This window comes from Teleopsis dalmanni, chromosome 2 (assembly GCF_002237135.1).
Source record: "Teleopsis dalmanni isolate 2A chromosome 2, ASM223713v2, whole genome shotgun sequence".
NCBI lineage: Eukaryota > Metazoa > Arthropoda > Insecta > Diptera > Diopsidae > Teleopsis > Teleopsis dalmanni.
Window position 1 is genome coordinate 198,969,927 of NC_051847.1, and position 25,984 is coordinate 198,995,910.

The 25,984-nt window shown below is 33.4% G+C and overlaps 5 protein-coding genes, 1 long non-coding RNA gene and 3 other non-coding genes across 9 annotated transcripts in view; 6 read left to right on the top strand and 3 right to left on the bottom strand.

Annotated features, from left to right (window-relative positions):
• LOC119676528 (bromodomain-containing protein DDB_G0280777-like) overlaps positions 1-169 on the top strand; it is an 8,647-nt gene extending 8,478 nt beyond the window's left edge. Inside the window, exon 4 of the mRNA XM_038087769.1 lies at positions 38-169. Coding sequence (XP_037943697.1) covers positions 38-169 — 132 coding nt within the window. The remainder of the gene's footprint in view (positions 1-37) is intronic.
• A 454-nt stretch (positions 170-623) lies between these two features.
• Positions 624-12,473, bottom strand: LOC119677669 (endoribonuclease Dcr-1-like). The gene is made up of 13 exons (XM_038089116.1): positions 11,677-12,473; positions 11,429-11,598; positions 9,012-10,654; positions 8,645-8,941; positions 7,340-7,579; positions 6,058-7,278; positions 4,892-5,027; positions 3,403-4,640; positions 3,140-3,253; positions 1,943-2,048; positions 1,239-1,876; positions 930-1,171; positions 624-870 (listed from the first exon to the last, which is right to left on the bottom strand). The coding sequence occupies exons 1-13, from the start codon at positions 12,297-12,299 to the stop codon at positions 702-704; spliced, it is 6,837 nt and encodes a 2,278-aa protein (XP_037945044.1). The 5' UTR covers positions 12,300-12,473; the 3' UTR covers positions 624-701.
• Positions 12,474-12,618: 145 nt separating this feature from the next.
• On the top strand, positions 12,619-14,413 carry LOC119682540. Its single transcript, XR_005252586.1, has 4 exons — positions 12,619-13,281; positions 13,654-13,801; positions 13,988-14,127; positions 14,313-14,413. It is a non-coding gene; the product is annotated as an uncharacterized LOC119682540 (long non-coding RNA).
• On the top strand, positions 13,499-13,584 carry LOC119686646. The gene has a single exon (XR_005253043.1). It is a non-coding gene; the product is annotated as a small nucleolar RNA Me18S-Um1356 (small nucleolar RNA).
• LOC119686644 lies at positions 13,838-13,922 on the top strand. The gene has a single exon (XR_005253041.1). It is a non-coding gene; the product is annotated as a small nucleolar RNA Me18S-Um1356 (small nucleolar RNA).
• Positions 14,164-14,247, top strand: LOC119686642. The gene has a single exon (XR_005253039.1). It is a non-coding gene; the product is annotated as a small nucleolar RNA Me18S-Um1356 (small nucleolar RNA).
• Positions 14,414-22,085: 7,672 nt separating the features above from the next.
• LOC119680126 (chromobox protein homolog 1-like) lies at positions 22,086-22,915 on the top strand. Its single transcript, XM_038092802.1, has 2 exons — positions 22,086-22,295; positions 22,351-22,915. Exons 1-2 carry the CDS (start codon positions 22,186-22,188, stop codon positions 22,874-22,876), a joined length of 636 nt encoding a protein of 211 aa, XP_037948730.1. The 5' UTR covers positions 22,086-22,185; the 3' UTR covers positions 22,877-22,915.
• A 29-nt stretch (positions 22,916-22,944) lies between these two features.
• On the bottom strand, positions 22,945-24,114 carry LOC119680125 (mitochondrial GTPase 1-like). The gene has a single exon (XM_038092800.1). The coding sequence runs from the start codon at positions 23,932-23,934 to the stop codon at positions 22,999-23,001; it is 936 nt and encodes a 311-aa protein (XP_037948728.1). The 5' UTR covers positions 23,935-24,114; the 3' UTR covers positions 22,945-22,998.
• Positions 24,115-24,141: 27 nt separating this feature from the next.
• On the bottom strand, positions 24,142-25,643 carry LOC119680127 (O-glucosyltransferase rumi-like). Its single transcript, XM_038092803.1, has 2 exons — positions 25,395-25,643; positions 24,142-25,336 (listed from the first exon to the last, which is right to left on the bottom strand). The coding sequence occupies exons 1-2, from the start codon at positions 25,555-25,557 to the stop codon at positions 24,249-24,251; spliced, it is 1,251 nt and encodes a 416-aa protein (XP_037948731.1). The 5' UTR covers positions 25,558-25,643; the 3' UTR covers positions 24,142-24,248.
• Between the last annotated feature and the right edge of the window lie 341 nt (positions 25,644-25,984).

Genomic DNA, 25,984 nt, shown 5'->3' on the forward strand with positions numbered 1-25,984 from the left:
TAATTTTAAAAGCTTCTCATTATTTGCATTATTTAAGATTTCAACTATAGTCCGTCAAGAGGATGTGCCTACAATGATGTCGCTATATGGTCAATTTATGAAGAGTAACATGGATGGTTTAAAACGTGTCAAAAAAGTTAAAAGCAAAGCAAAAGCTGCTAAAGGATAAAAAGGCTGTGTTTATTTCATATTGTATTGAACTATAAAATAGCATTTAAAAATGTTTTTTACGTGAATTCTAATTCTTGAATAAAATGAATATTATATATATATAATTAATCAATTCTTTATTTCAGTATTAGATAAAATTCATTATAAAACATATTCATTATGAAATTTTATAAAATATACTCCTTAATATTGTATATATCTTAAGACTAAAAATACCAATTTAAACCTAATAGTGGAGTTAGTGAGTATAGAAAGTTCAAGTTGACTATTAGAGTAAAAACTTATGTGAAATTATCACGTAAATAAAATAGTTTTGGACTAGTTTTAGTTTTATACATATATAAGTTGACTATGCAGAATGCAGTTACGAGTAATAAAATATTATATGTAAAATAAGAAGGTATTGAAATCATCATAAATAATTTGTTACTCTAACTAATATAATACAAAACCTAAATCTAATAAAATACTTCATATTTAAAAATTAAAATATTGTACGACATAATAATTCTACTTCAATTTACATTGATTTAATCCTTTTTGGAAAGCAGTCCTTGCTTTTTTAATTGACGTAAAGCGCATTTAGCCGCAGTGCATTTTGCGATGCGATAGTTACGACCAATGCCACGAAAAACACCTTTACAGAAAACTTCGACAGTTACACGGACACGTCTACCATCTGCCAGTTTTTCCGGTTTTCTACACAAAAGAAAACATAAAATGAATAAATATTAAAAATATTTAAAATAATTTTTTACCCAAATTTCGCTGTTTCCGGTTCTAATTCAAGTAGTTCTCTAATAGGTGATTTTGGCACTGAATTACTAAACTGCTCGATTTCTGGTTTCATCATATTACTATAAACTTGCCACACTACATCCAGACACATATTTGAATCCAAGAATATTGCACCAGCAATTGATTCAAACACATCACCCAAAGCTTTGGGCACCTCAACATCCTCAGCATCATCACATTCCTCCTCCGACAAGAGGTAATACTGCAAACATTATAAAATAAAATTATAATAACTTCTTTATACCATCCTTAGATATTCATACGCTTACCTCCTCGCTAATACTATGTCCATTTTCACTTTGTATACGCACAAAACGATCGATAACCTCATTCAAACCTGGCGATAAATGCCGAAAATATTTATGAAAACCATGTCGCACAGCCAGTGAAGCAAATATTGTATTGTTAACAAGTGCAGATCTCAAATCTGTTAAAGCACCTGGTGAGTGCTGTCTAGGATCTTCATATAAATGCCTTGTTATTAAATAATCCAACACTGCATCGCCTAGGAACTCTAGCCGTTGATAGCAATCCGTAAGCCGATTTGGTGAATAGCTAGCATGGGTCATAGCTTGTAATAAATAGGAACGATCTTGAAATTTGTAACCCAAAATATTTTCAAATTCATCGAATCCTTGTAGCATAGATTCTAACTCTTTTGCGGCATTTGGTGTATAATGCAATAGTGGACTCTTTGGTGGTGCCCATTCACCATATATTTTTATCATATTTTCCTCATCTGGATTCGTGCTGCCAGGTATTCGTGGCTCAGCTGCATTATATGGTTTTATTTCAAAAGGTAAAACACGTACTCCGAGCCAAGCCATGAATAATAACGCTCCACGGGAGCCACATTCTATTAAGTATGCACCAATTAATGCTTCAACGCAATCTGCCACGGATTTATCTGTAAGATAAATTATTTTTTTAGAAAATTATATATAAGTCACAAAAGTTCCATAAAATTTATTACCAGGTATGCTATGTTGGGTTACCAAATTATAGGGAATGAAACAGGAAAAATCATTTCCTTCAGGGTTTTCCGTTAAACCATTTGCACCTGTTTCGCTGCTAGAATCCTTAACGGAAATGAAATAAGAATTAGTTAACGTTTAACTTTAAATAAATATCAAATATATTAAATGGAAGTTGGTATTGAATTATGTATCTAAATATATCACTTAATACGACATGAATGATTTTGCAAACAAAGAGCAGAAGAAAACAAGCAAATAACGGTAAATTAATAAGAGTTATGTGGATGAGATAAGGGGTAAGAAGGCATCTGTTTATACAACTATCAATATTTTCACTCGAAGACATCTATTGTTTATTGTCATACCCACAAAATTTCTTGGAAAAGTTGAGTTAGATTAATCGTTGCTATCTGCATGTATTATAAGTCTGAAACCATTTAATCTGCCAGGCCATATAGGAAGCTATCTCCAAGATATTAAAATTGTTTCCTATGTAAACCTGGAGAAAGTAATATAAAATAATTATTGAATTTTAGCACAGGCCTCCGCCTAATCTCAAGGTTTCAACAGTTCTCAACAGGTCTCCGCGTAGTAACTCCCGGAAAGAACCACGCTTTCTCAGTGTAGCAAGAATTGTCTTACCCCAATTGAGATCAGGGTATAGTCATGTGCTGAATAGTAACTTCAAAGTATAACATAACTGCAGCTATATCTTCCATGATATTGCCCATCAGTTTTCGAGTCCCAGTTCACATACCAAGTTGTGTCCAATTAAAATGAATGTCGGTCCTATTGAAGTGACTAACACATTTTGTACAAATTACAAAAACAACTACCTTGTATGAAGAATACATTTAATATTTTCGTTTGTAAAAATATTCGTCAGGCCATTGTGAGTTATATTTTGTTTGCAAAAATAAGAGTTATTCTCGATATTTATATCTATAAGGCAAAAATAACAGTTATTTGTGCGTAGGTCTTATAAAACTAACAACTATTCCGAAAGAATAGCGATGATAAGTATCAATACTCGAAACATGTATGGACATTAAAAAAATGCAAATAAAATTCTGTTGTTGTAATTTACTACTATTCAAAAAACCCTTCATTTAGTAAAATAATTTTCTTTCACTATAGTTGAATTTAAAAATGAAATCCATTAAAATAATTTCAATACAATATTTCAAACTTACATCATCGTATAAACCAAGTTCTTCAGCTTTATCTCGTACTAGTTTGCATATCTCAGTACTACTTAGTTTCTTAATATTCGGTAAATCGACCAACTTCCAATGATGCGGTGGTATCTGTGATAATAATATATTAAGATTAATTTAACTTAACATTATAAAATCCTAGGTAACTTCTATAGAATTGTCCAATCCTCTATAAAAGAACTGGTCAGTAGCATCAGACATCTTTCTACAAGATGTCTAGGATTGAATATTACATTTACCTTAGCTTCAATTAACGCCTTCTCCAGCTCTTTTGGCACATAATAACAAGGTGGTAACCAATTGTCATGCGGTTCAAATTTTGTTGCGATCATATATTCACCTAAGTTTTTTCTACGCCCCAACCGATACAAATTCAAATTGGCGACTTGCTTAGAACGCAAATGGCTAAGTTTACCTTCGTGCACGTTATCGTACGTGATATACAAATATGTGGTTATGGCATATTTAAGGAATGAATCACCTATAGTTTCAAGTCGTTCCAAGTTTATGCCATCATTAGCATTCGACATGGTGAGTGCTTGTAATATTATACTCGGACTAGGTCCGGGATGCCCCTGCAAATCAGGTTGATAATCAAAACTGAAATGCATGGGTTTTATATTGCTGGGATTTCTTTCAGCAATTATTGAGCTATGTATTGCTTTTAAATTAGTTTTTCTATCAAAATTTAATTGAATACTCTTTGTTATTTTGTGCTCCATGTGCGTTATGATAATATTGGCTTTATCATTGAAATTATCGAACATATCACCAGTACCTATAATTGTAAAAAGTTCTTTGGGATGCTGTGTCACATATGCCAAATTGAATTCAAACAAATCTTCCACTGTCAATGATTTGATACCATTTTCCAATAGTTTATCCAAAACTTCTTTAGTCACGTAAGGTAAAAGTTTGTGGATGCACTCCGACAATGTGAACAACTGATTTACACTTTTGATGTTCGCAGTCTTTCTGGGTAAATTAATTTTATTATTATATGGCACCATCATGCCAGAGTTATTTATGTCGTCGACTAAATGTTGCGTGGATTTAATGAATTTCTTTATAGAGCTTTCGATTTCAGATTCCATAATATCATTTTTTGATATAACGAAATCGTAACCTACTTGTAAATTCTTTGTTTTCTGGTAATTCAATTCATTGGCATTAGTGGCTTGTATGATGGATATTTGTTTGTTGCGCTTCTCTATGTCAGATTCAGTTTCTATTGTTTCTGCTTCATTTTTGGATGTAAAAGCAATACGTAAAGCACCAGAATTAGCATCGTCATCTTCATCGGTGCTATAGTTGATCGCCCCGTTCATATCACAACTCGAAGCAAATGAATCATCTGATTCGTAATATGTAAATGAATTTTTTTTAAAATTACTTTTCCATTTTGGATTATCTGTTTCCGAAACTTTATCCTTATAGTCCCAAAAAGTTGGAGAACCATAACGCGGTTCTTCGTTACCTATTAAATTATAAATTTTATATAGATTTATTATTTATAAGAAGTCAAAGAATATTGTATATAAGTTTTTCTATATCAATACAGTACAAATCTATTTAAAGAAATCCAAAAATTTCATTTTTTGTATTTCGACCTATATTTATAAAATATAATATAATTCTTGGCGATTCTTCTTTTTGTTCATTGTTTTGTTTTCTCCTTTTTTTTTTGTACTGAATCCACTTTTAAACAAATTATTATCTTATACTTACAAAAACTAATATTCGAGGGTATACATTTCATCTTCATTTCTTCATCATCTTCATTATTATAATCATCATTTCTATAAAAGTTAATATCTTCAGCCATATCATTCGACCAAGTTCCAATTTCAATAAAATTGCTTTCCTGAAAATTATTAAAAGATATTTTAATCAATGTTATTTTACGGAAACTATCAATCAAGAGTTTTTATTAAGTATTGTGGTTCCAAGAACGGTCAGGTTTATGTTCAGGAGCCATTCTTCAATCACGACGATCAAGTGCAACACCCCAAAAGAATTTTAAAAGAAGATCCCTGTGTACTAAAACAACAAAAACATTAAGTACCCTATGCTAAAGGTTTCAAACCGAACTCCATTAAAATATAATCGTGTGCTTATCTAGGATTAGTTTTCGAATAACAAAACCAATACTGAGACCAAGGACGGACTTTAGAAGTACTATGAAATGGTAATGGTTTAGGAGGCTAAGATCTTTATGCACTGCGACTATCTCGATCTTTTATATTTAGACATTTAGTATCTCGTGCAATCGAACCAGTTTTCGAAGGTCTTCATGCTCTAGTTGGTATACATCTAAAATTTTGTTTTTTCTGTACCCTAGCGCATTACACTCGTTGGTCAGATGTTCCATAGACTCTTCCTCATCACAGTAAAATCTGCAAATATTTGTGTCGGATATACATATTTTGTGTAGGTGTTTAATGCAGGCGGCGTGTTCTGTTAGTGCACCAGAGAGTCCCCTAAAATTCTTCTTTTTCAAGTTGAGAACGATGTTTGCTATTTTTTGGCATCAAAATTCAAGAATTTTTTGTAATGATTAAGTACTATGGATAATCGTCGATAAAATCCTTTGGTATAATGCTAGACGATTGGCAGAAAAATCATAAGATTGCTAAGGCTGATTGTTTGTATATAATTGTTGGACTACAAGTGTCAGGTTTTGAACTCTGAATCTGTTAATTAAAGGAATTAAGGAATTAAAGGAAACAATAACTACGCGTGTTGTTTAACCAGATGAGTCAAAGCTGCACAAAAGTTTGGTTGTACAAATTGAAAATTTTTGCACTTCATTCTGAACAATATTATAAATCACATCTTATGGGAATTGCAATCAACAATAATATATATTTATGCAAAATAAAAATCATAATTACCTGAAACTTTCTTTCGGCATCAATCACTATTTCGTTAGCACTTTTTTCCGATTTCGTTTTGATAGATTGATCAGTATTCATATCATCTACTGTTTTTTCAGTTATTTTGGCGTTGTTCTCATTTTCTTTAGGATTATTTTCAACACCATTTTGGTTTTCTCTTGATTTTTTCAAGACCTCCGATAAACTCCAACCAAAATCTAACATTGGCCATTCAAATTCATCATTACATACCTCGCGTTGTCCTAGACCCATATCGGCTGACACTTTCCTACGTATATCATCAGCCAAAAGTAAACCATTAATACGATACAATATACAGGGTAGACATACTGCTGTACGCCACAATGAAGCGGGAAATGGATGTACTGTACACAGTTCCGGCACTAATATTTGCTTTTGTTCTAAATTCTCACGTTTGGCACGTTTAGTCTCTTCTGAACTCGTAGGCAGTGCAACACCTTTACGATTAACATATCGTGGAGTAAGAAAATTTAAACGAGCACTAGTATGATCAACATCCAGCAGAGGTTGTGTTACATTCTGTATAGTTAAACCATATTTAAGAAAATAATAATGCTTAAAAGTGCGATAGTTTTCACCAGGAAAACAGCTAAGCGGAGAAAGTTGTGGACAAATTTCGGCTACATAGAAGTACTGTGGCTGATCTTGATTGCGATACCAAGGCATTACAACGGCATCTTTAAATTTATTTCCATTGAAATCCATAATCTTACGTTCTTCATCGGGAATTTCAGTTGGCATCATATCAGCATTTTTCTCGATTAACTGCAAAAAATCCCAATCAATAACTTTTCCCGTTTTCGTTTTTATCGTTGGCACTATAAATAAGCAATTCTCCGTTGAATCGGGATCAAAGAGCATTAGGAACTTTTGTAGACGCAATACGTTGGTAAAAGTATAATTAACAAAAATATTAATGCAATTCACTTGTTCTGTCGTTAATACTATAGGTTCAGAAAATAGTTCTATAGATACTTTCACCTCACCGGAACGTGTAAATATAGGAAACGAACTGACTTTTGGTATTTTTTTTAATGTCAATATACCGAAACCTTGTAAAGCTTCTTCAGGTGGATAAATTTTACGACCTCGCGTATTTTGTTCTTCAGGTATGGGACATTGCAGTGTGAGATCTAATAGGTAGAGGTAACAGGGTGCATTAGCAGTTGGGCGGCAATTGCAAAATTCAGTAGCAATCTACAAATTAAGTTAAAATATTTTTATATTGAATTATTATGAAAATAAATGAAATACTTACGCGTTTATAATAATACTGTCGCCGTTTTGTCGTACCAGGTCTTGGTTCAGAATTTTCTTTAACAATTTTTTCGTCTTGTGCTTCCAATTCAAAATTTTCCCAATCTGGTTCAATAGCTCTAAACCCTTCCTTGCCTATAGGTGTTAGATTATTGTCTAATTCTCCAGATCTATGTAATTCGATGCAAGTTTGTAAAGCTGTCAGTCTTCTAGCTAAGATATTTGTTGGCATGGGCAGACCCTGTAAATTTAGAATATTTCAAGTGGTGTAAATTATGGTGCAAAGTAAGTAATAACAAAATATATACGACGGGATAGTTTCATGTTAATAATTTTTACCAAAAAATATTTAAAAAATTGTGACTTCTACTTTCTTTATTATAATAACGTAAGAAAGAGCAAGAGTAAGTATTCATCTTCAACACAAAAAAGGAAGAATATGTTTATCTATAATATATAGATTCGGCTTTCGTGAGGGAGAATAATTAAAAGAACGAAAGAACTCCCTTCAAATTAAACTTAAAAACGTTATGTACTGTTTGCCAATCAGAGGAATAGAGAACGTTATGTCGACAAATGTCAAATACAAACCAATACCTGCTTGTAAACTCTTTTGGAGACTATACTATACCCTTTAATTTGGATTTAGTGGTCTTAAGTTCAACAATTGATATAAGTAGAGTCAAATAATTGTCTTTGACCACAATACCTTCAACAACATCTTTTACTTTGTATCCAGTAATCGTAGGTATGTTGAATTCAACGTTTGATATGAATAGAATCGAGAAAGTCTCTTTAGCACAGAAAGTGAAGAAAATTTACTAAGAATTTTGGGAGTAAGAGGTAGAGATTTCTATGTTCAAAGAGTGCACTATTTAATTGAGATAAATATAATTTATGTTCAACAATATTGTGGGTGCTTAGCCCGTCTGATGAAGATTGCACGAACAACTGCATACTTTGTAACTTTTAGCTCTTTAAAGGGTTTGGAACTTTAAACCTTGACTTGTTTGAGAGAAGCAATAAGTATAAATATGCTGTGGTAAAGAAATAATTTTTTTAGAGTGAAAAACTTTTTTTTGCCTAGTTATGCTTAGACTTCCAAACGTTATCTATACATTTCAAAAAAAAAAACCTAAGGACTCATTCTTTATGCGCCAACGTCTTGCATAAACATATTTTTTTTTTAATGAAATATACACTACGCCATATATTCTCATGGTTTCAATATAACAAGTGGATCTTTCAATTGCTTCATCATTTTTTAATTAACAAAAAAAAAAAAAAAAGAAAATATTAAACTCACCACAATATCATATTTAAGTGGTGAGTTTATGGGCAAACGTAGTGTATATTGATACATTTTAACACCACAGCGTACAATTTCCGTGGAACGCCAGAGCGCTGTTAATTTCGTAAAGGTATCACTAGGCAATTTTGAGCAATATTTATTTACTAATGCTATTGAAGTGCATAAATCTACAGATGCACCGGTTAGTAAATCCGGTTGTGGTTTGTAAGGCAGAATACAGTTAACATACTGATCCGCCAGATTATGTTCCTCTTCAGGTGGCTCAAAATTAGCACATTTTTGCAGCAACATCTGCAAAAAAAATTTATATATAGCAGTTACTTAATATGACGTTGAAAAAAAAATAAAAAAAAAACAATACCTTTTCGATTTCTCTATATTGTGCTAATTGATCAACGATTCTTATTGTTGCTGCATGCATATTTAATGATTCATTTTCATAAGTTTGAAATTCAGTGAGTGGAATCAACTTGATCCCTTTCTCCATGAGTATGCATTGAAAACGTTTCTTCTTTTTCACTTTATGTATTTCATTGGTGTCTACAACTTCACAACTCTTTTTGTATTCATCACTCGGATTGGACATGGAGTTTTCTGCTGTTATAGGGCTTTCATTTTTGATTTCATAATCCAAGCCATTTGTGATACATTTTAAATTTTTATCTTCTTGAAGATCAATAGTTAGTTCCTCTACAGTACAGTTTTCATCTTTTATTTCTTTTAAGTGAATATCGCTTGTCGTGGGAGGTTTATTTGTTAAAACTTCAGGATTAAGTATTTTTACAGTACCACGCGGTGCATCAAATATATACTGATTGGGTTTACTTTTACTTTCAGTATCCGAATTATCGGTTATATCCAAATCTTCACCTTCATTATCACTTAACTTACAAGTAAGGAAATGACTTTCATTGCACAATTGCTCATTTTTATTATGCGGCGTATAGGTTGAAATGTCAAATTCTGGTGCAACTAATATCACATGATACGCAGGTGTAGCTCTAGCTCTACCCTTACACTGTACATAGCTACGATATGTTGTTGGAGGATCCCAGCGTACAACTAAATTGCACTTTGGCACATCAATACCTTCCTCCAGCACTGAAGTACCAATCAATACATTACAATCATGTATACGAAATTTTTTTAGTACTTCTTCTTGAAGCCGATGCTCGGCTTCTGCCTCCTTGGGTTCAGTAACAGGATCCGCAACACGATCGGTAGTATATTGGCATCTTAGAAATTTTAAATCTGGATCATGTCTGCTCATTTCGGCCAGCAAATCGAATAGTACCCGAGCAGTATGATTCATATTACAAAATATTATAGCACATAATGTATCGGAACCATCATCTCTATCACGCATTTGTCTACGTGTGAATGGTCTTCTACGCGTACGACCGTGTGCTCCACCATGTCGCCTATGATGCGAATTGTGTTGGTGCTTCTCTCCTTTTTTGTTTGTATTTATTTTTAAACTCTTGCTTAGAGTTTTACTTAGCGCATCAGTTGTGTCAGTTATCTTAATAATTGAATCCAAATTATCGACTATTGAACGTGATTCCAATTGATGTCTTGTGATATTTTCTACATTTTGACAACTTTGTTCTACGGCACGCGATATACGTTGAAAATCCATTTCATCTAATTCTGTGTTCATTTTTTTTATTTTTTCATTGTCTGTAACAAAGTCTGTGGGCTTGAATAATCTTAGCACTTCCAGCAAACGCAAGACCTTCGGACTGGAATAACGTTCTACAAGCTTTTTGTGTTTGGAAGTTTTACGAAATGTGGTTTCACACACGGCATGAATCTCTATGAGTGCTGTATTTACCATACTCAAAAGCAAGAAGTGACGTTCGTGTGGTGTCTTTATTTTTCGCCTTTCAATTGTTTGAAATAAACTAAGAGCAACGCGATCAGTAGCCCAAGGACCCATCTCATGCAATACTGTCATTATTATATCAAGAAACTCAAGCGGTTCCTTTTTCGGATCAGGTATATCTGCAAAATAATATGAATTTATGAATTTGTATATCTATTGTATATTAAAATGAATACTAAGTACGTTAATATTACTAAATATTTAAAGGCTATATAACTGTGTACTTTAATAATTAAGGATGTGAACATAAAAGATCTATTATGCTCGACTTTGCCTGGATTTTAAGCTTGTAATTCTAATAATAATTTTATTATTGATTGGTTTGTTTTAGATACAGCAAGTGTTTAGACTGCTGAGTGTGTACGGTGTAAGCAGAATCTATTAACTGAAGATTAACTCCACCCCAAAAGGATTTTACAAGTAAATCTCAGCGGATAACAGCAACAACATTGATACATTAATTTTGAACATAGACCCATTCACACTAACGGTATGTTTTTTATGCCATATATATCATATATGCAAATACATAACTCAATATCAGGGTACAGTTTAGTTAATAAAAAACTATATTCTTAATGTGTGCCCAAACTGTAGCTACACCCTTTATGATGTCGCCCAGCTGCTTTTCCCCACGGTGTCACTCATCCTATTAAAATGCCTAGGTTTTCGGGTTCACCGAGTATGGTTTCAATTACAATCCCTCCCATCCATTATCCGCTCTTAATCGCAAATAATGCCCTTCTCTTTCACACTTTTGTGTAACCAAATCCTAACCCAAGTATGCTTATTTGTAGTTCCTTTCATATTATTTGTTACATAGATTTTCTCGAACCAAAACAACATTAAATTATATATAAAATTTATAACTCTTTATAGCAATATAATCAAACCTTTAAGCTCTTCAAGGAATTCTTCAGTATTATATATTTCGGTAGGATCATAGCGATGGTCTTGTAGAAACACTTTCCGTGTTGAAATAATGTCCTCAAGTAAAAAGCTCAGTTCATCTTTATTATATGGTTTACACTGCACAATATATTCGTATGGTTTTGAACAGTATCTGCAAAAAACAAAAACAAAATATATTAAAATAAACTCAAAATTATATATATAATAAGTATAACAAACAGTTTATTACCTAAGTACGGTAACAATATCACTAGCAGTTTCAGCTTTACACAACGTATTTCTCTCCAGCGTATTTAACATTGCACTCAACTGCTGTAGCGAACAGCCTGCACTGTGTAATGGACCAGCTAAACCTAATATTTTCGGTGACGATACGCCATAACTATTATGCATTATAATAGCAAATAGCGGTAATATCTCCGTATACACATTAACAATGTGACAATCTTCTAATATTAAAAGGTTGATATTTTCCAATTTTAAAACTTTACTTTTTAGTGCAGCTATGCATAAACTAGGATGCACCATATAAACATGATAATAAGTGGAGAATATGTTAACATTTTCTTTATCATTAACTTGTTGGAAGACTTTTAAATCCGTAAGATGATCCAGCATGGTTGATATGGATATTGAGTTACTATTACATGTAAGATATAAACTAATTTTAAGCGTTTCGCGTGCTTCTCTAGACAATTCTTGCAAGAGTTTTAATGCTATAAATTCTTTTGAGGACTTATGTCCCAAACATATAATGGTATTTTCTTCATATGCAGCTGCCACCAATTCAACTTGATAGTCTCTGGGAGTAAAAGCAGTTGTGTGTACATTTTCGCACCAATGGAATGCCATGTAAACAAAAGTTCCTACAGTGTGGTGGAATTGTAATAAATTGCACTATATATATTACACTAATATTTCTTGCAAAATATTTATTTAATTAATTTTTTTAATTTATTTTACAATAATTTTAATTGAAATTCTTATAACTATTATTTTTACGACCGGTTAAACAAATCAAAAGCTGTCAACAGCTGATATGCATTCACAATAATTACTATAAAGAAAAAATCACAATAGATTTGAGATGATTTTATAAGATAAATTTATCTTAGCGTCATATGACAACCAATTTTCTTCCGCCAAAAATGTGTAATGCCATTTGCTTACACAACGCACGTGGGTCGTCATGTTTAAGGGAAGGAAGCTGGAAGCGTGCTTTAAATGTGGATTTAAAATTGATAAAATTCTGCAACCAATTTGGGTGTGAAAATGATTATAACACGTGCCAGTTGTAACATTGCTAGTAGACTGTGGTGCTAAGAAATTTATTAACATGTGCGGAACTGCATCAGCATAAAAACGAATATCAGGAATTGTCCATAAGGAATGAAATTAACAATTCTTCATATGGATTATGCTGTAACATTCAACTTCGCTAGCATGTGTGCATATTTAAAGATCTAATATTTCAATGAACTGTTGGTTTCAATGAACTTTTACGACTAATAAATCTCAAGCTAGATGAATGGTTCCAAGAGGGGCCGGGTCAATGTGTCGGAGCCACTTGTTGAATTTCATAACTAAATTTCGTTCAACACTTCCAAAAGGGACTACAACAACAGCAAGCTAGATTGATATAGTGCAATAAAGTACAGAGTATTGGCCATGTTTTATTTATTGCTGAAGACGTTAAATATGCAGTTATGAAAACTGCTAATCTCCAACGGTAGCGACGCATGTCACTTCGGTTGTTGTAGTTTAGTAGTTCAGAAATAGACTACTTGCAGCTGCTCAATGTCCAAAATGCTAATCCATGACTTTTCTTTAGAAGGTAAGTAACTAATAAATTAAAATAACTATCAATTCTATATTCACACAGATTAAAAGTACTCATTAAAAAACTCAACAAAAAAAATATTGTTAATTAATAATTAAATATAGCGGATTTAAAATTAATGTCATTATTTAATCAAAAAAAAAAAAATATGTGTATAGCATGTTCTTAATGAGTGTTCTAATACTGCTTCGATATCTAACTATGTGAACATAATATATATATGATGATAATTCATAACCCACAACTGATTAAAGATGCTGAAATCTTTTAACATGCATCACCATCTGAAATAAACTTAATGAATTAAACCATACTACAATGTTTTTATACGATAGCATAATTATAAAGTTTTTTTTATCTTTCTAGCTAATACATAAATCATCATACTGATAATAATTTTATGGAACAATCTACCTTGAGTTAGATGAGTTCATTGTCATCATATCTATTGCAGTTTTTATCAAGCTTTATTTTTGCAAATAGAACATTGATAGAATATCGTTCCTTTGAAAAGGTAAATAAACTGAAATACGTATAGATTCATATACGTCTTAAAAAAGTGATGATATTTTCTCACCCTAAACTGATAAATAATGCAGAAATATTCGAACATGCATCACCATCTGATAATATATATAAACATATTAATAAAATTTTATAGTTCAAAAAACAATACTAAAATTAAAATTTCTTATTACAGATTTCATCTGATCAATGACGATGTGACTTTGAAAGCAAGTATAAAATGCTCGTTTAATTTCAAGAAGACTGCTTTACGATAATACATACTATAATTAATAAAATCAATAATATTTGATGGAATAACGATGCTTTGAAAAGGTAAATAAACTGAAATACTTTTAAATTTATATACGTCTTAAAAAAATGATGATATTTTCTCCCCTAAACTGATAAATAATGCAGAAATCTTTTAACATGCATCACCATCTGATAATATATATATATATTTTAATAAGATTTTGTAGTTCAAAAAGCAATACTAATATTTAGATTTCTTATTACAGATTTCATCAGATCATTGACGACGTGGCTTTGAAAGCAAGAATAAACTGCTCGTTTAATTCCCAAAAGACCGCATACTAGTATGATAATACATAGCATAATTATAAATAATACATAGCATAAATAATAATTATAAATAAATAAAAATTTTGATTAAATAAATACTTTACGATTTTATTTAATATCATCGAATTTATTCTTTTTACGAATTATACTTATTTTTCATCAAACAGTAGAAAAGTAGAACGATCTGATACTCATTTTTAATATTTGAATTTGTTTATCCGTTCCAGAATATTCTGGATTAGTAATTGTTATGATCCGTACCTAGTTTGATACGGACTGAAGCTAATCCGGCACTTGAACCAGCTTAGCTTTTCACGATATGTTATCCTCCGTATCTAGTCTGATACGGATTCACTAATCCGGCACTTTAACCAGCTTAGTAATTCACTTACGTAATCCGGCACATGAACCAGTTACGTAATTTATAGATATCTAGATATATATGTAAATATATATATAGATATTTATTTGTTTATTTCATTTTTATTATTGATTTTCAAATTCGGCACATAAACCGACTTTGCTCAAGGTTCTTTTAGGCACTTAAACCAAAAGAAAACACTTGGTTGTATTCAGGTTGTTAAATTGAATCCAATGTTTATTAAAAATGTTGTGCTTTTATACAAAATTCTTAACACTAAGCTTATGGTAAATGAGGAAATGCACCCAGTTCCCACGATTTGTTATCCGATGGACTTTGAACATTCAAGGCCAAGGGCATTCGTGGGAAATATGTGCATTACCTATGCTTATACTATTTAATGCAATCAGCAAGCTGATATATGTATTTTGCCATATATCAACCTGCTTCACAAATTTGGTGACTTAAATGTGTTATCACTGAAGCCATGCGCCAACTCATATTGCACCTGTGGGAACAACAGAATTGTCGCAGCGACTTGCCTATTGCTGTAACTCACAACGAACACACGATAAAAGAAAATGAACATAATGCTTATCAACCTTGCACAGTGGCGTGTGAAGATGATCATGTTACGTCTGGCACGCTGCTAGCGTGCGAATATTTAGTTGTGAGAGCCAGCAACATAGCTAAAAATGTTTGATAACACAAATAAACACCAACAACAAAAACAACATAAGAACTAATTTAGGTGCTTATGTACACATATAATTAATGCACTAATAAGAATACAATTATAATAATTGACAATAATAATACAATAATAAGAAAACAATTATAATAATTGATACAATGATAATGGATTTAATATGAAACTTAACATTCTCCCTCCTGTTGACTTCGGTCAAATCTGTGCTTCTACGTCTACTTCGAATTTTGATTGTTGTTGTCGAGTTCGGGGTTGAGGTACTGGATTGTTGTTCCGCTTTCTTCGTTTATGCGTATATCGAACTATGATAATGCATAGTATTAATATACTTAGTCCAAGTGCTAAGTACTCGATAACAAAATGATGTTGATGATGTGCTCTTTCATTTGCAGGAAGTTCTTCTTGTTGTTGAAATGTCTTTAAAGCCGCTTTCAGCTGATTGATGTCATCATCATGCATGGGAATGCTGGTGTTCTGCCAATTTGGTGACTGATGTTGTTGTTGATCTGTTGTTGTATTCATTGGACCTGAATGGAAACTCGTATGAGAGTACTTTAAACGAGTAGTCAACGTATAATGACTATATAGTGATGTTGTGGTATGTTTAAGTACACACCCTGGAGGTAATTCCATTAATCCAGTGTCTTGCAATGTTATTTGTGACTGCTCTTTGATACATACTACGTTTAGTCTCACAGGTTCTCTCGTCGCGAACACCCAATGATTTCGTGCTATCGGTTGGAACCATAATGCATTCATATTAAAACGTTGCCAGGAACAGGATGCCGTATAGTTATTAAATAGATCAAGTTCACACTCACATTTGCCGGAACCTGGAGAGTATACTTCTTGGGTATTACTACACAAATACTGATCGTCTTGTAACGTTCTGCATTGACTTAACTGTAAGTCTGACATGGTGAGATATTCATTCCTGTGAGCGGTGAATGCTATTAGAGTAGTACATGGTGTTATTTGCTGATAGATGCTGTCTTTAACCCCTGGTATTGGAATTACAGAGAACAAATCAAATATTTGATCACTGACTATTGGCAGTGTTATCCGAAACAGAACTTTGGTGTCGACTAGACCGCTGGTAACGGTCATTAATGAATAGAGTTCAGCTATGTTGCTCGTATTCCCTGGCAGACGCGTGGTTGGATTGAGATGCTCTCGAATCGTAGTTATTTCATTATTAAGCTGCACTGGTGTCAACAGAAGCGGACTGATTTTACCATGATTGGTATCAGTTAAAACGCCTAAAATTGCAGACTCGTAAAACTGCACGTTGGTAGTTACACTCAGCAATTGTGTTGCGATTGCGGTGAACAGTTGATAAAGTTTAAGATGAGAAATCTCATCTTCATCCTTTTGTATTTTATTCTGTAAATCAGTCATCCGTTTGACTGTCAATTCGAAAGTTGATTGCGCGAGTTGGCGATCTTTCTTCATGATGTTTAATGTAGAATCTAATATTGACGTTTGATTTTTCAATAGATGAATGAGGTGATCGTCGTTGTCTTTTAAGTGTTGGATAGTCTGAGCCATTTGTTTAGCATACTCAGAATCCAGAACACCAAACACCGCATTTGCGACGTTACCAATGATGTCTATGGCACCTCTCTTCTTTCGTTTAGGTTGTAGTACCATACTCGCCGACAACATTTCTAAGTTTGTCATTTTGAATTGGTCAATTAAGACCCAGCAATTGTTATAACCATTCATTTGGTCACATATGGTTGCCAATGAGTTAGTTGCATTTGTGATAAATTCGACCTCTAACTGTAGAAAACTTATATCATAGTAGGCTATGATTGTCCATTCTGCTGGTGATCTCATGATTGAACCCATGTGTTCAAAATGAATCCCAGGCTTTTTATTGAACGATGTGATGCTGATCCCATTAGCAGATATCATCGGTAGATAGAACATAATGAGTAACGCTAGTACATAGAGTTTTGCCCGTTTTAGTGGCGTTTCTTCAGGTTGAAGTTGGTGTGAAGTGGTAGACGAATGTAATTCTGCTGGTACCGGTGCCAATTGATGTATTGGCCGCTTCAAACTACCGTTCTTAGTTTTACCATCTGCCACTCGAATTTTACCTTTAATTCTTGGATGGGTATTCACACTTCGATTTACTGGCGATTCCTTAATTTGACGAGTATTTCCAATAGATGTTGCTTCACGTTTTTTCTCGACATATGTAACTTGCCCATCATGATTCGCAACTTTATCTAATTTTTGCTCATTGTCGGTGGCCTTTATACAAGTGATTGTATCCTGATTACATCCACCTAAGGCACCGCTGCATACGCAACCAAGCACGGTATTCTGTAATACTGGTAAATTGTTGATCATATGAATTTGACCTCTTGATATTAACGAATAGAAATGCTCGGCACCTATTAATAAATCGACATCACTGTTTACATTAAACTCGGAATCGGCGAGTTTGATGTTTTTGGGGATCGGCCAATGAGATATGTCGAACGATTTGTTTGGTAGAGGTGAGGTAATTTTTTCCATTACAACTGCTTTCAATTTTATGTTGAAATTAGTGGTACGTGACGAGATGTCGGCAGTGACCTGATGGTTTGCCCTTCTTTTACCTGTGCCAATTCCTGTGATCCATATTGGATTTGGATTTAGCTGTAGTTGTAATTTTTTGGCCAGGTTTTCTGACATTAGGTTCATTTGAGAACCAGAATCCAGAATGGCTCTGCATTCAATTGCTTCGCCAGTATTTGAATTAATATTGACCTTGGCGGTCCCAAGCAACACATATGGTTTTGTTGACAGTGCTGTAGTTAAAACAGCAGCAGCTTCTTCTTGATTGGAGGAAGTGGTCTTCTTGGATACAGCCGCGTTGATGTTGGTGAATTCAGGTGCGCCAGTTGTTGGCGCCTTTACATTGTACTGAAGATGGAGTAATGTGTTGTGCGCTTTATTGCATTTGACGCAATGCCTGCTGTTGCAATCACTTGTTCTATGTCCGCTGCGAAGACAATTGAAACACAATTTCAACCGTTGTGCTGCGGAGACACGATCAACAACTGATAATGCCAAGAACTTGTCACACTGGTAAATTTGATGGCCATTGAGGTGACACATCTTGCAAGATAGCGTATTGTTTGTAGTTACTGTTGCTGTCACTACTTTGACTGCTGGTTGATTTGGATAGACACTTTCCAATGATTGAAATCGCTTTTCCAGAAATAGCAGAAAATCATCAATTGATTGTAATTCGCGCGGATGCACTAGAGACTGTTCATATAGCAGTCTAGTTTGTTTATCTAATTTTTGAGTTAATACATATAACAACATTGGACCCCAGGAACTGGTGTCAATGCCCAAATTGTTTAATGCCAATAACCCTTCCAGTGTACAGTCATGTATGACCCGAATGTCATTCGCTGCTGAACCCTTCACAGTTGCTTGATCCATGAGTTTCTGGATGATGGACGAAACAATAATTCTTTTATTGTCATACCGTTCCTTCAATATCTGCCATGCTGTTGCATAGTTTTGATTGGTTAGAGCTAGATGTGCTACTAATCCTGCTGCATCTCCAATTACATGATTTTTTAAATACCACATCTTCTGTGCGTCTGGCAACTGAGTGTTGTGGATCATTTCTGTGAACAAGTTGTCGAACTCCATCCACTTGGTATATGTTCCGTCAAACTTCGGAATTGTTATGTTAGGTAACCTAACTTGCACCTTTTCCGCAACGAGAGGCGGTTGCTGTTGATTTGATGTCACCTTTGATGTTAGTGACACCAGGACATTTTGAACTTCTTCTTCTAGTTCAATATATTTCTGGATATCATATCCAACTCCTATTGGATTGGAATGTATTTCCCAGATTTTAAAATTAACGGCTTCAATTTCTTGCCATAATTTGTTAATTCTGTCAATATTTACTTGGTAATATGACAGAGGCTGTTGCTCGTATATGCGCTTGACGCCATTGATGAGCCGCAATAATGAACATGATATTGCGCGTTGTTTGTTGATGAGCCCTTGAATCTGTGGATCAGGGCCGCACGCTGGATCATCTGTGTGTCCAACATTAAATCTTGATGTTGATGGAACAGTTACAGGCTCGACTATTTCTTCTTGGTTGAATTGTTGAATGGCCGTTTCAAATTGTCGGCTGTACTGTTTGTAAATATTCAGGATCTCTTGATAATATTCCTTTTTTATGTAGTCGTGTCCGACTGGAATTGAATCAAGACTCTGAATTTTACTGTCGACTTCATCGAAGGACTCCCACGCTGAGTTTAAACGCTTCAGTCGTTCTTCATAGTACGCCTGGGTTTTCCTTGCCTGACCATCCTTCTTGAAGTTTCTTATGATATTCTGGATTTCAGCACCTGTTTCAGCCTGTTGGTTGATAAGGTCCTTCATGGTCACCAGAAAATTGATTGTTGAAATGTTGATACGTGTATGTCACCAAATGACAACAATGATGCGTGTATGTCCACAAATGACAATACTGCTGCGTGAATGACAATACTGATGCGTGATAGATCACGTGTATGCCCACAAATGACAATACTGATGCGTGATATCACGTGTATGTCCACTGAATGACAACAATGATGCGTGTATGTCCACAAATGACAATACTGCTGCGTGAATGACAATACTGATGCGCGATAGATCACGTGTATGTCCACAAATGACAATACTGATGCGTGATATCACGTGTATGTCCACTGATGCGTGATAAATCACGTCGGGGTCACCAAAAATGTTATGATCCGTACCTAGTTTGATACGGACTGAAGCTAATCCGGCACTTGAACCAGCTTAGCTTTTCACGATATGTTATCCTCCGTATCTAGTCTGATACGGATTCACTAATCCGGCACTTTAACCAGCTTAGTAATTCACTTACGTAATCCGGCACATGAACCAGTTACGTAATTTATAGATATCTAGATATATATGTAAATATATATATAGATATTTATTTGTTTATTTTATTTTTATTATTGATTTTCAAATTCGGCACATAAACCGACTTTGCTCAAGGTTCTTTTAGGCACTTAAACCAAAAGAAAACACTTGGTTGTATTCAGGTTGTTAAATTGAATCCAATGTTTATTAAAAATGTTGTGCTTTTATACAAAATTCTTAACACTAAGCTTATGGTAAATGAGGAAATGCACCCAGTTCCCACGATTTGTTATCCGATGGACTTTGAACATTCAAGGCCAAGGGCATTCGTGGGAAATATGTGCATTACCTATGCTTATACTATTTAATGCAATCAGCAAGCTGATATATGTATTTTGCCATATATCAACCTGCTTCACAAATTTGGTGACTTAAATGTGTTATCACTGAAGCCATGCGCCAACTCATATTGCACCTGTGGGAACAACAGAATTGTCGCAGCGGCTTGCCTATTGCTGCAACTCACAACGAACACACGATAAAAGAAAATGAACATAATGCTTATCAACCTTGCACAGTGGCGTGTGAAGATGATCATGTTACGTCTGGCACGCTGCTAGCGTGCGAATATTTAGTTGTGAGAGCCAGCAACATAGCTAAAAATGTTTGATAACACAAATAAACACCAACAACAAAAACAACATAAGAACTAATTTAGGTGCTTATGTACACATATAATTAATGCACTAATAAGAATACAATTATAATAATTGACAATAATAATACAATAATAAGAAAACAATTATAATAATTGATACAATGATAATGGATTTAATATGAAACTTAACAGTAATTTTATTTACCATTTTTAATACAATAGTTGGGTTCAATTTTTTTTGATAAGTGTAAAAAAGAATCATAAATTCTTAGCACCACATAAAATATATATGCCTTGACTTCGATAAACTTTGTTTTGGAGTTCTTGATTGCAGATTACAACAAGTTGTTTACATTGTTGAAGTTCATCATCAAATGTATTTACAGCTCGATGTAAACTATAGATTTAACCTATATCATGATGAATTCTTTAATCCGTACTGTCGTTGTTATAGCGCCGAATAAGTTTTTGCACGATTATTGATTTCCCATCCACAATATTCTGACGTCACTTACTTCTTGAACTTCACTTCCACTTTGCATATGTCATCTACTATATTTTAGGCCTTCCTTACGCTCTGTAGTTTATTAGCACATACAGTAATATCTGTCTTTGTGGACGAATTTCTTGAATTCCTAATACATACAGAATCCATCGAAACGTAGATTAAGTCCTTTGCATTATAATAATATAATACTGTATCGTGTTATTTAAATATTAAAAATTATAGTAGTTAAATATAATAAGTAACTAGTAGTTACTTTCATAATAAGACAAATATATAATGGATCTCCATTAATTAATTTATGTTATCTGCATTTTTATTTAGAATTAAACGATAAAGTATTTTATATATTTATTATAATTAAAGTTTACGTAAATATATATCTTTAACAACTTTTATTGCCTTGTGATAATTAAATTCGTTATTCAGTTACGTCGATTAACAAGATACTCAATATATCGAGTTTAAATTTTTACATAAAAGTTATCTATAAACACAGACAATAAATTAAAAATTATCATTTTCAAAATGCAACCATGCAAACATAAATGTCAAAAAACAATGGCAGACATTCTTGTGTTATTGTTGTTTGCATAAACTATAAACTTAAGTGTAAACATATTTTTCTCGTATTTGCTATACAGTTCCACTGAATAATATTAATAGTAAAAATGGTAAAACCAGTCAAAGAAACAGGATTTGTTGTAGAAAAAATTATAGATAAACGTATCACAACAGAAGGCAAAGTTGAGTACTACATTAAGTGGCGCGGATATCCAAGGTATGAAAACTAAATATTAAAATATTTTTAGTATAAAGAAATTGTTTATATTTAGTTCAGATAATACTTGGGAGCCTGAGGAAAATTGTGATTGCCCTGCAATAATACAGCGCTTTGAAGAATCGCGTGCAAAGTCTAAAAAGCGAGGTGAAAAAAAGCCGAAAGTTGAAGAAATACAAAAGTCTCGTGGCTACGATCGTGGTCTTGCCATAGAGCAGATTGTCGGCGCAACTGATACAACTGGCGATGTATCATATTTAGTTAAGTGGCAATTTTGTGATGAATTTGATTTAGTGCCAGGGGCGCTTGTACGTCAAAAAAATCCAGAATTTATTATAGATTTTTTTGAACGTCGTTCACCTTTTCAACGTGCGATAAATGAACGCTTATTGGGCTTACCGGCAGATTTACGCATATATAATAACGACTTATCGCCAAACGATATGAAGTTGAACATGGCGGATATTAAGAGACCTATTGATAGCAACGATGCAAATGTGTCATATTCAATCCCTGTACCAGGGGTGGGTGATATTGCAATCGATGTACCAATAATTGATACAAAACCTATTTTGCAGTAATAATTTTTTTTTATTTTTTTATTTTATTAGAATTAATACAGTAAAAAATTGTCATAAATACCTTTAAATTAGTTATAAGAATTAACACTTTTATTTGATTATTATTTTCGTGTTACAATTTTTTAAACTTTGTCTAAAAGTATATGGCCAAACTCTCCTTTTCTAAATATCTGTACAAAATTCTGCGCCGCATATAACATATCAGGCATGGTAATTACTTGGCCGTCGTACCTTTTAATCTTACGTGTTTTTCCTAAGTTTTTTGCATGGTAAAATAAAAGTTCGGCTATATGATCAGTAGCATTTTTCAAACCAAGCACTTCTACATATTCAAATTTATTATGTTTATTAAGCCAGTACAACAAATAGTCTGCTATTTGGTCAATTCCTACAATGTGATCGGGAAAACAGCCTACTAATGCAAGTTTCATGCCCATTTCATCATCCGTGACTCTAGGCTCTAATATGCCGGGTGTATCAATCATATACGTTAATGGAGCTTCACATATTTTTATTTTTTCCAAAACTGATCGCGTAATGCCCGCTTCAGCACCAACAGCTGCTGCACTCTTCTTACCCAAGTTCTTGTTACGTAGAACGTTCAGTAAAGAACTCTTACCCACGTTAGGCACACCAATAACCATGACATTATAATCTTTTTCGTTCCTTCGATTGTAACGATCAGATTCCACTATTAATTCTGTTATCTTTGGCAACAATTCTCTTGTTCCCTGACACTGTTGGTTTTTACAATTTGTAAATATGATATTTTTAATGCCGTTGTTTTTTAATTCATTTTCTACTTTACGCTGGTCACGTCTATCCACAAGATCTTTCTTATTCAGCACTAGAACATGTGGCTTCAAATCTCCTCCTGTTATAGTTTGCTCGAATTCAGGATTACGTCCAGAAAATGGTATGCGCGCATCGTGCACTTCTACTACGCAATCGACCATTTTAAGCCGTTGTTGCATTTGTTTCAAACCCTTTCCCATATGACCGGGAAACCAGTGTACAGCCTGTTTAGAAATCAGCTTATAGGTGCTCCGAAAACTCATAACTAATCCCGTTTTTAATAGTATTATTTTCTCTAGTTTCCAACTGTCGCCGAATCGTTATTGTTTTTGTATTAAAACACATGATTTTGACATTACATGCCTTTGTGGATTGTACGGATGGAAGAAAAGTTGTTTCAATTTTGAATTTTTTTTTAACGAAAAAAAAATAAATTTCAGATACACAAAAAATACTTGTTTTGAATTTATAAAAATGAAATTTAATAAAAGTTTAATTTATTTATGTAAATTTTATGGAATGTCAAACTATGGACTACTGTTTGTCGAATTATTTTGCTCGAACGTAAAATCTTAATTTATATGTTGTTCGGTTCAATAACTTGTAGGCTATTATCCTCCATAACCGTGTATTTCAACAAACTTTTATAATCTGTGAGCAGTTTTTTCCAATAACACTCAATATCTTCCATCCTCAAGTGAATCTTAACAAACTCATAGCCACGCATTGCAATCTGTTGCGCTATGTCATCATTTTCTTGAAAATAATTGAGTAAATTTTCTATTTCCTGCTCATTAGCATAACTTTTTACTGGAACATAGTGTACCCAAGGTTTAAGGGCAAAATAGAAAAACTCATTCCATTCATCGCCAACATGCAGTACCAATGATTTACACAAAAATAAATGTTTTAAACGGAAACTAGCCGCAACTCCACGGAAATTGAATAAATATTTATATTTGCAGTGATGCTTAAAATCAACTTCTTTGGCAGGCTCTGCATTTAAAGTGTCTTTTTTTGTTTTCCAAGCTTGGTTTTTTGTATATTGTGCGTTTAATAAATCTGGATTTTGGCGTGACAGCAATATCAAAGCATCACGCTCATCAGATGTACGAGAGCCACGAAAAAATCCTCGAGATTTTTTTTTGGCCCATGGCGTTTTCTCAGCGGCTTTTGTGATTTCTTCTCGCAGCAAATCCCAGCGTCCGATACCAGTTGGATACAATGAAATAGCTGGACCACCTGCCCAAAAAGACCAAGCAGGATACATTATATCCAAATATTCATTTGTTTTTGAAAATGAAAATACTGGTCCTTTTGTCTTAAACACTTTCTTTACTTGTGGCCAGTCTCGTGTATTTATGATTATGTCCATATCTGGTAATTCATTTACGAGTTTTAATAAAAAATGTTCAACGCCTTTGCAGCGCGTAGGAAACATACAATCCTCTTCGCGGTACAGTGTTTTATTGTAGATCTTGTAATGTGTACCTAACTTCGCGGCATCTGTTATCATTTGCCGTGTTATGCCATTACTCTGGTAAGGTTTCAAATCTCTTTTTATCACTTCTGCGTATAAACCACAAGTTGGTTCGTGTTCCATTGGGATCCATGGTTTGTATTCACTAAGAGCTTTGTGAATTTTTCTATATATTTCGTTTGAATCTAAAATGATTGTATATATCTAGATATGGTATACACATTTATGCAGGCAGACGCATACCTTTTCCATATTTTCTAGCTGAATCAAACAATTGGTTTTCACGTTCTTCGCCACACTCTGATTTATTGTCCGATACACATTGTTCATCGTTCAGAGAATTATCCGCCAGAACTTGTTGATGTAAGAAATTTAAGAAGACAAAGCATATCAAGGGCAATCTCATGTTTTAGTTTTGCAAAAACTTAATTACAACAATTGAGCCGGCAAATATAAACAAATTCTAATCTTTTGCAATGTTGCCACATGTAAGTAAATATTTTGTTGCAAAAAATTAAGTACAACGCTTAAACAATTTATGACATGAAGCGAAATAATGTCCTGCGCAGAGTATCACCTTCACAACTTCTAGTAAAAATGAATATTCTATATAATAGAACATTATATGAATTAAATATTCATATAGTCAATGTCACGAAAATTTTTTATTATTTAACTTAATAAGGTTATATTAAAAAATTAATAGATATTAAATAACGTATAATCAAAATTTGTGGTCGACGTAATATTAATATCAATTATAGATGAAATTAATAGATTACGCCTTTAAGTTAAGGACTCTGCCATCAGTCTTACCGATAAGCTAAAATTCT

What these genes read in the sequence shown, in the direction of transcription:
- LOC119680125 (XM_038092800.1), bottom strand. Translation starts at nt 23,934, where the DNA reads ATGAGTTTTCGGAGCACCTATAAGCTGATTTCTAAACAGGCTGTACAC.
- LOC119680127 (XM_038092803.1), bottom strand. Translation starts at nt 25,557, where the DNA reads ATGAGATTGCCCTTGATATGCTTTGTCTTCTTAAATTTCTTACATCAA. An exon ending in AGCTAGAAAATATGGAAAAG is followed by an intron (nt 25,337 to 25,394) that starts GTATGCGTCTGC and finishes CAATCATTTTAG; the next exon opens with ATTCAAACGAAATATATAGA.
- LOC119680126 (XM_038092802.1), top strand. Translation starts at nt 22,186, where the DNA reads ATGGTAAAACCAGTCAAAGAAACAGGATTTGTTGTAGAAAAAATTATA. An exon ending in AAGTGGCGCGGATATCCAAG is followed by an intron (nt 22,296 to 22,350) that starts GTATGAAAACTA and finishes GTTTATATTTAG; the next exon opens with TTCAGATAATACTTGGGAGC.
- LOC119677669 (XM_038089116.1), bottom strand. Translation starts at nt 12,299, where the DNA reads ATGGCATTCCATTGGTGCGAAAATGTACACACAACTGCTTTTACTCCC. An exon ending in GATATTGTTACCGTACTTAG is followed by an intron (nt 11,599 to 11,676) that starts GTAATAAACTGT and finishes TGTTTTTTGCAG; the next exon opens with ATACTGTTCAAAACCATACG. An exon ending in GACAGTATTATTATAAACGC is followed by an intron (nt 7,279 to 7,339) that starts GTAAGTATTTCA and finishes CTTAATTTGTAG; the next exon opens with ATTGCTACTGAATTTTGCAA.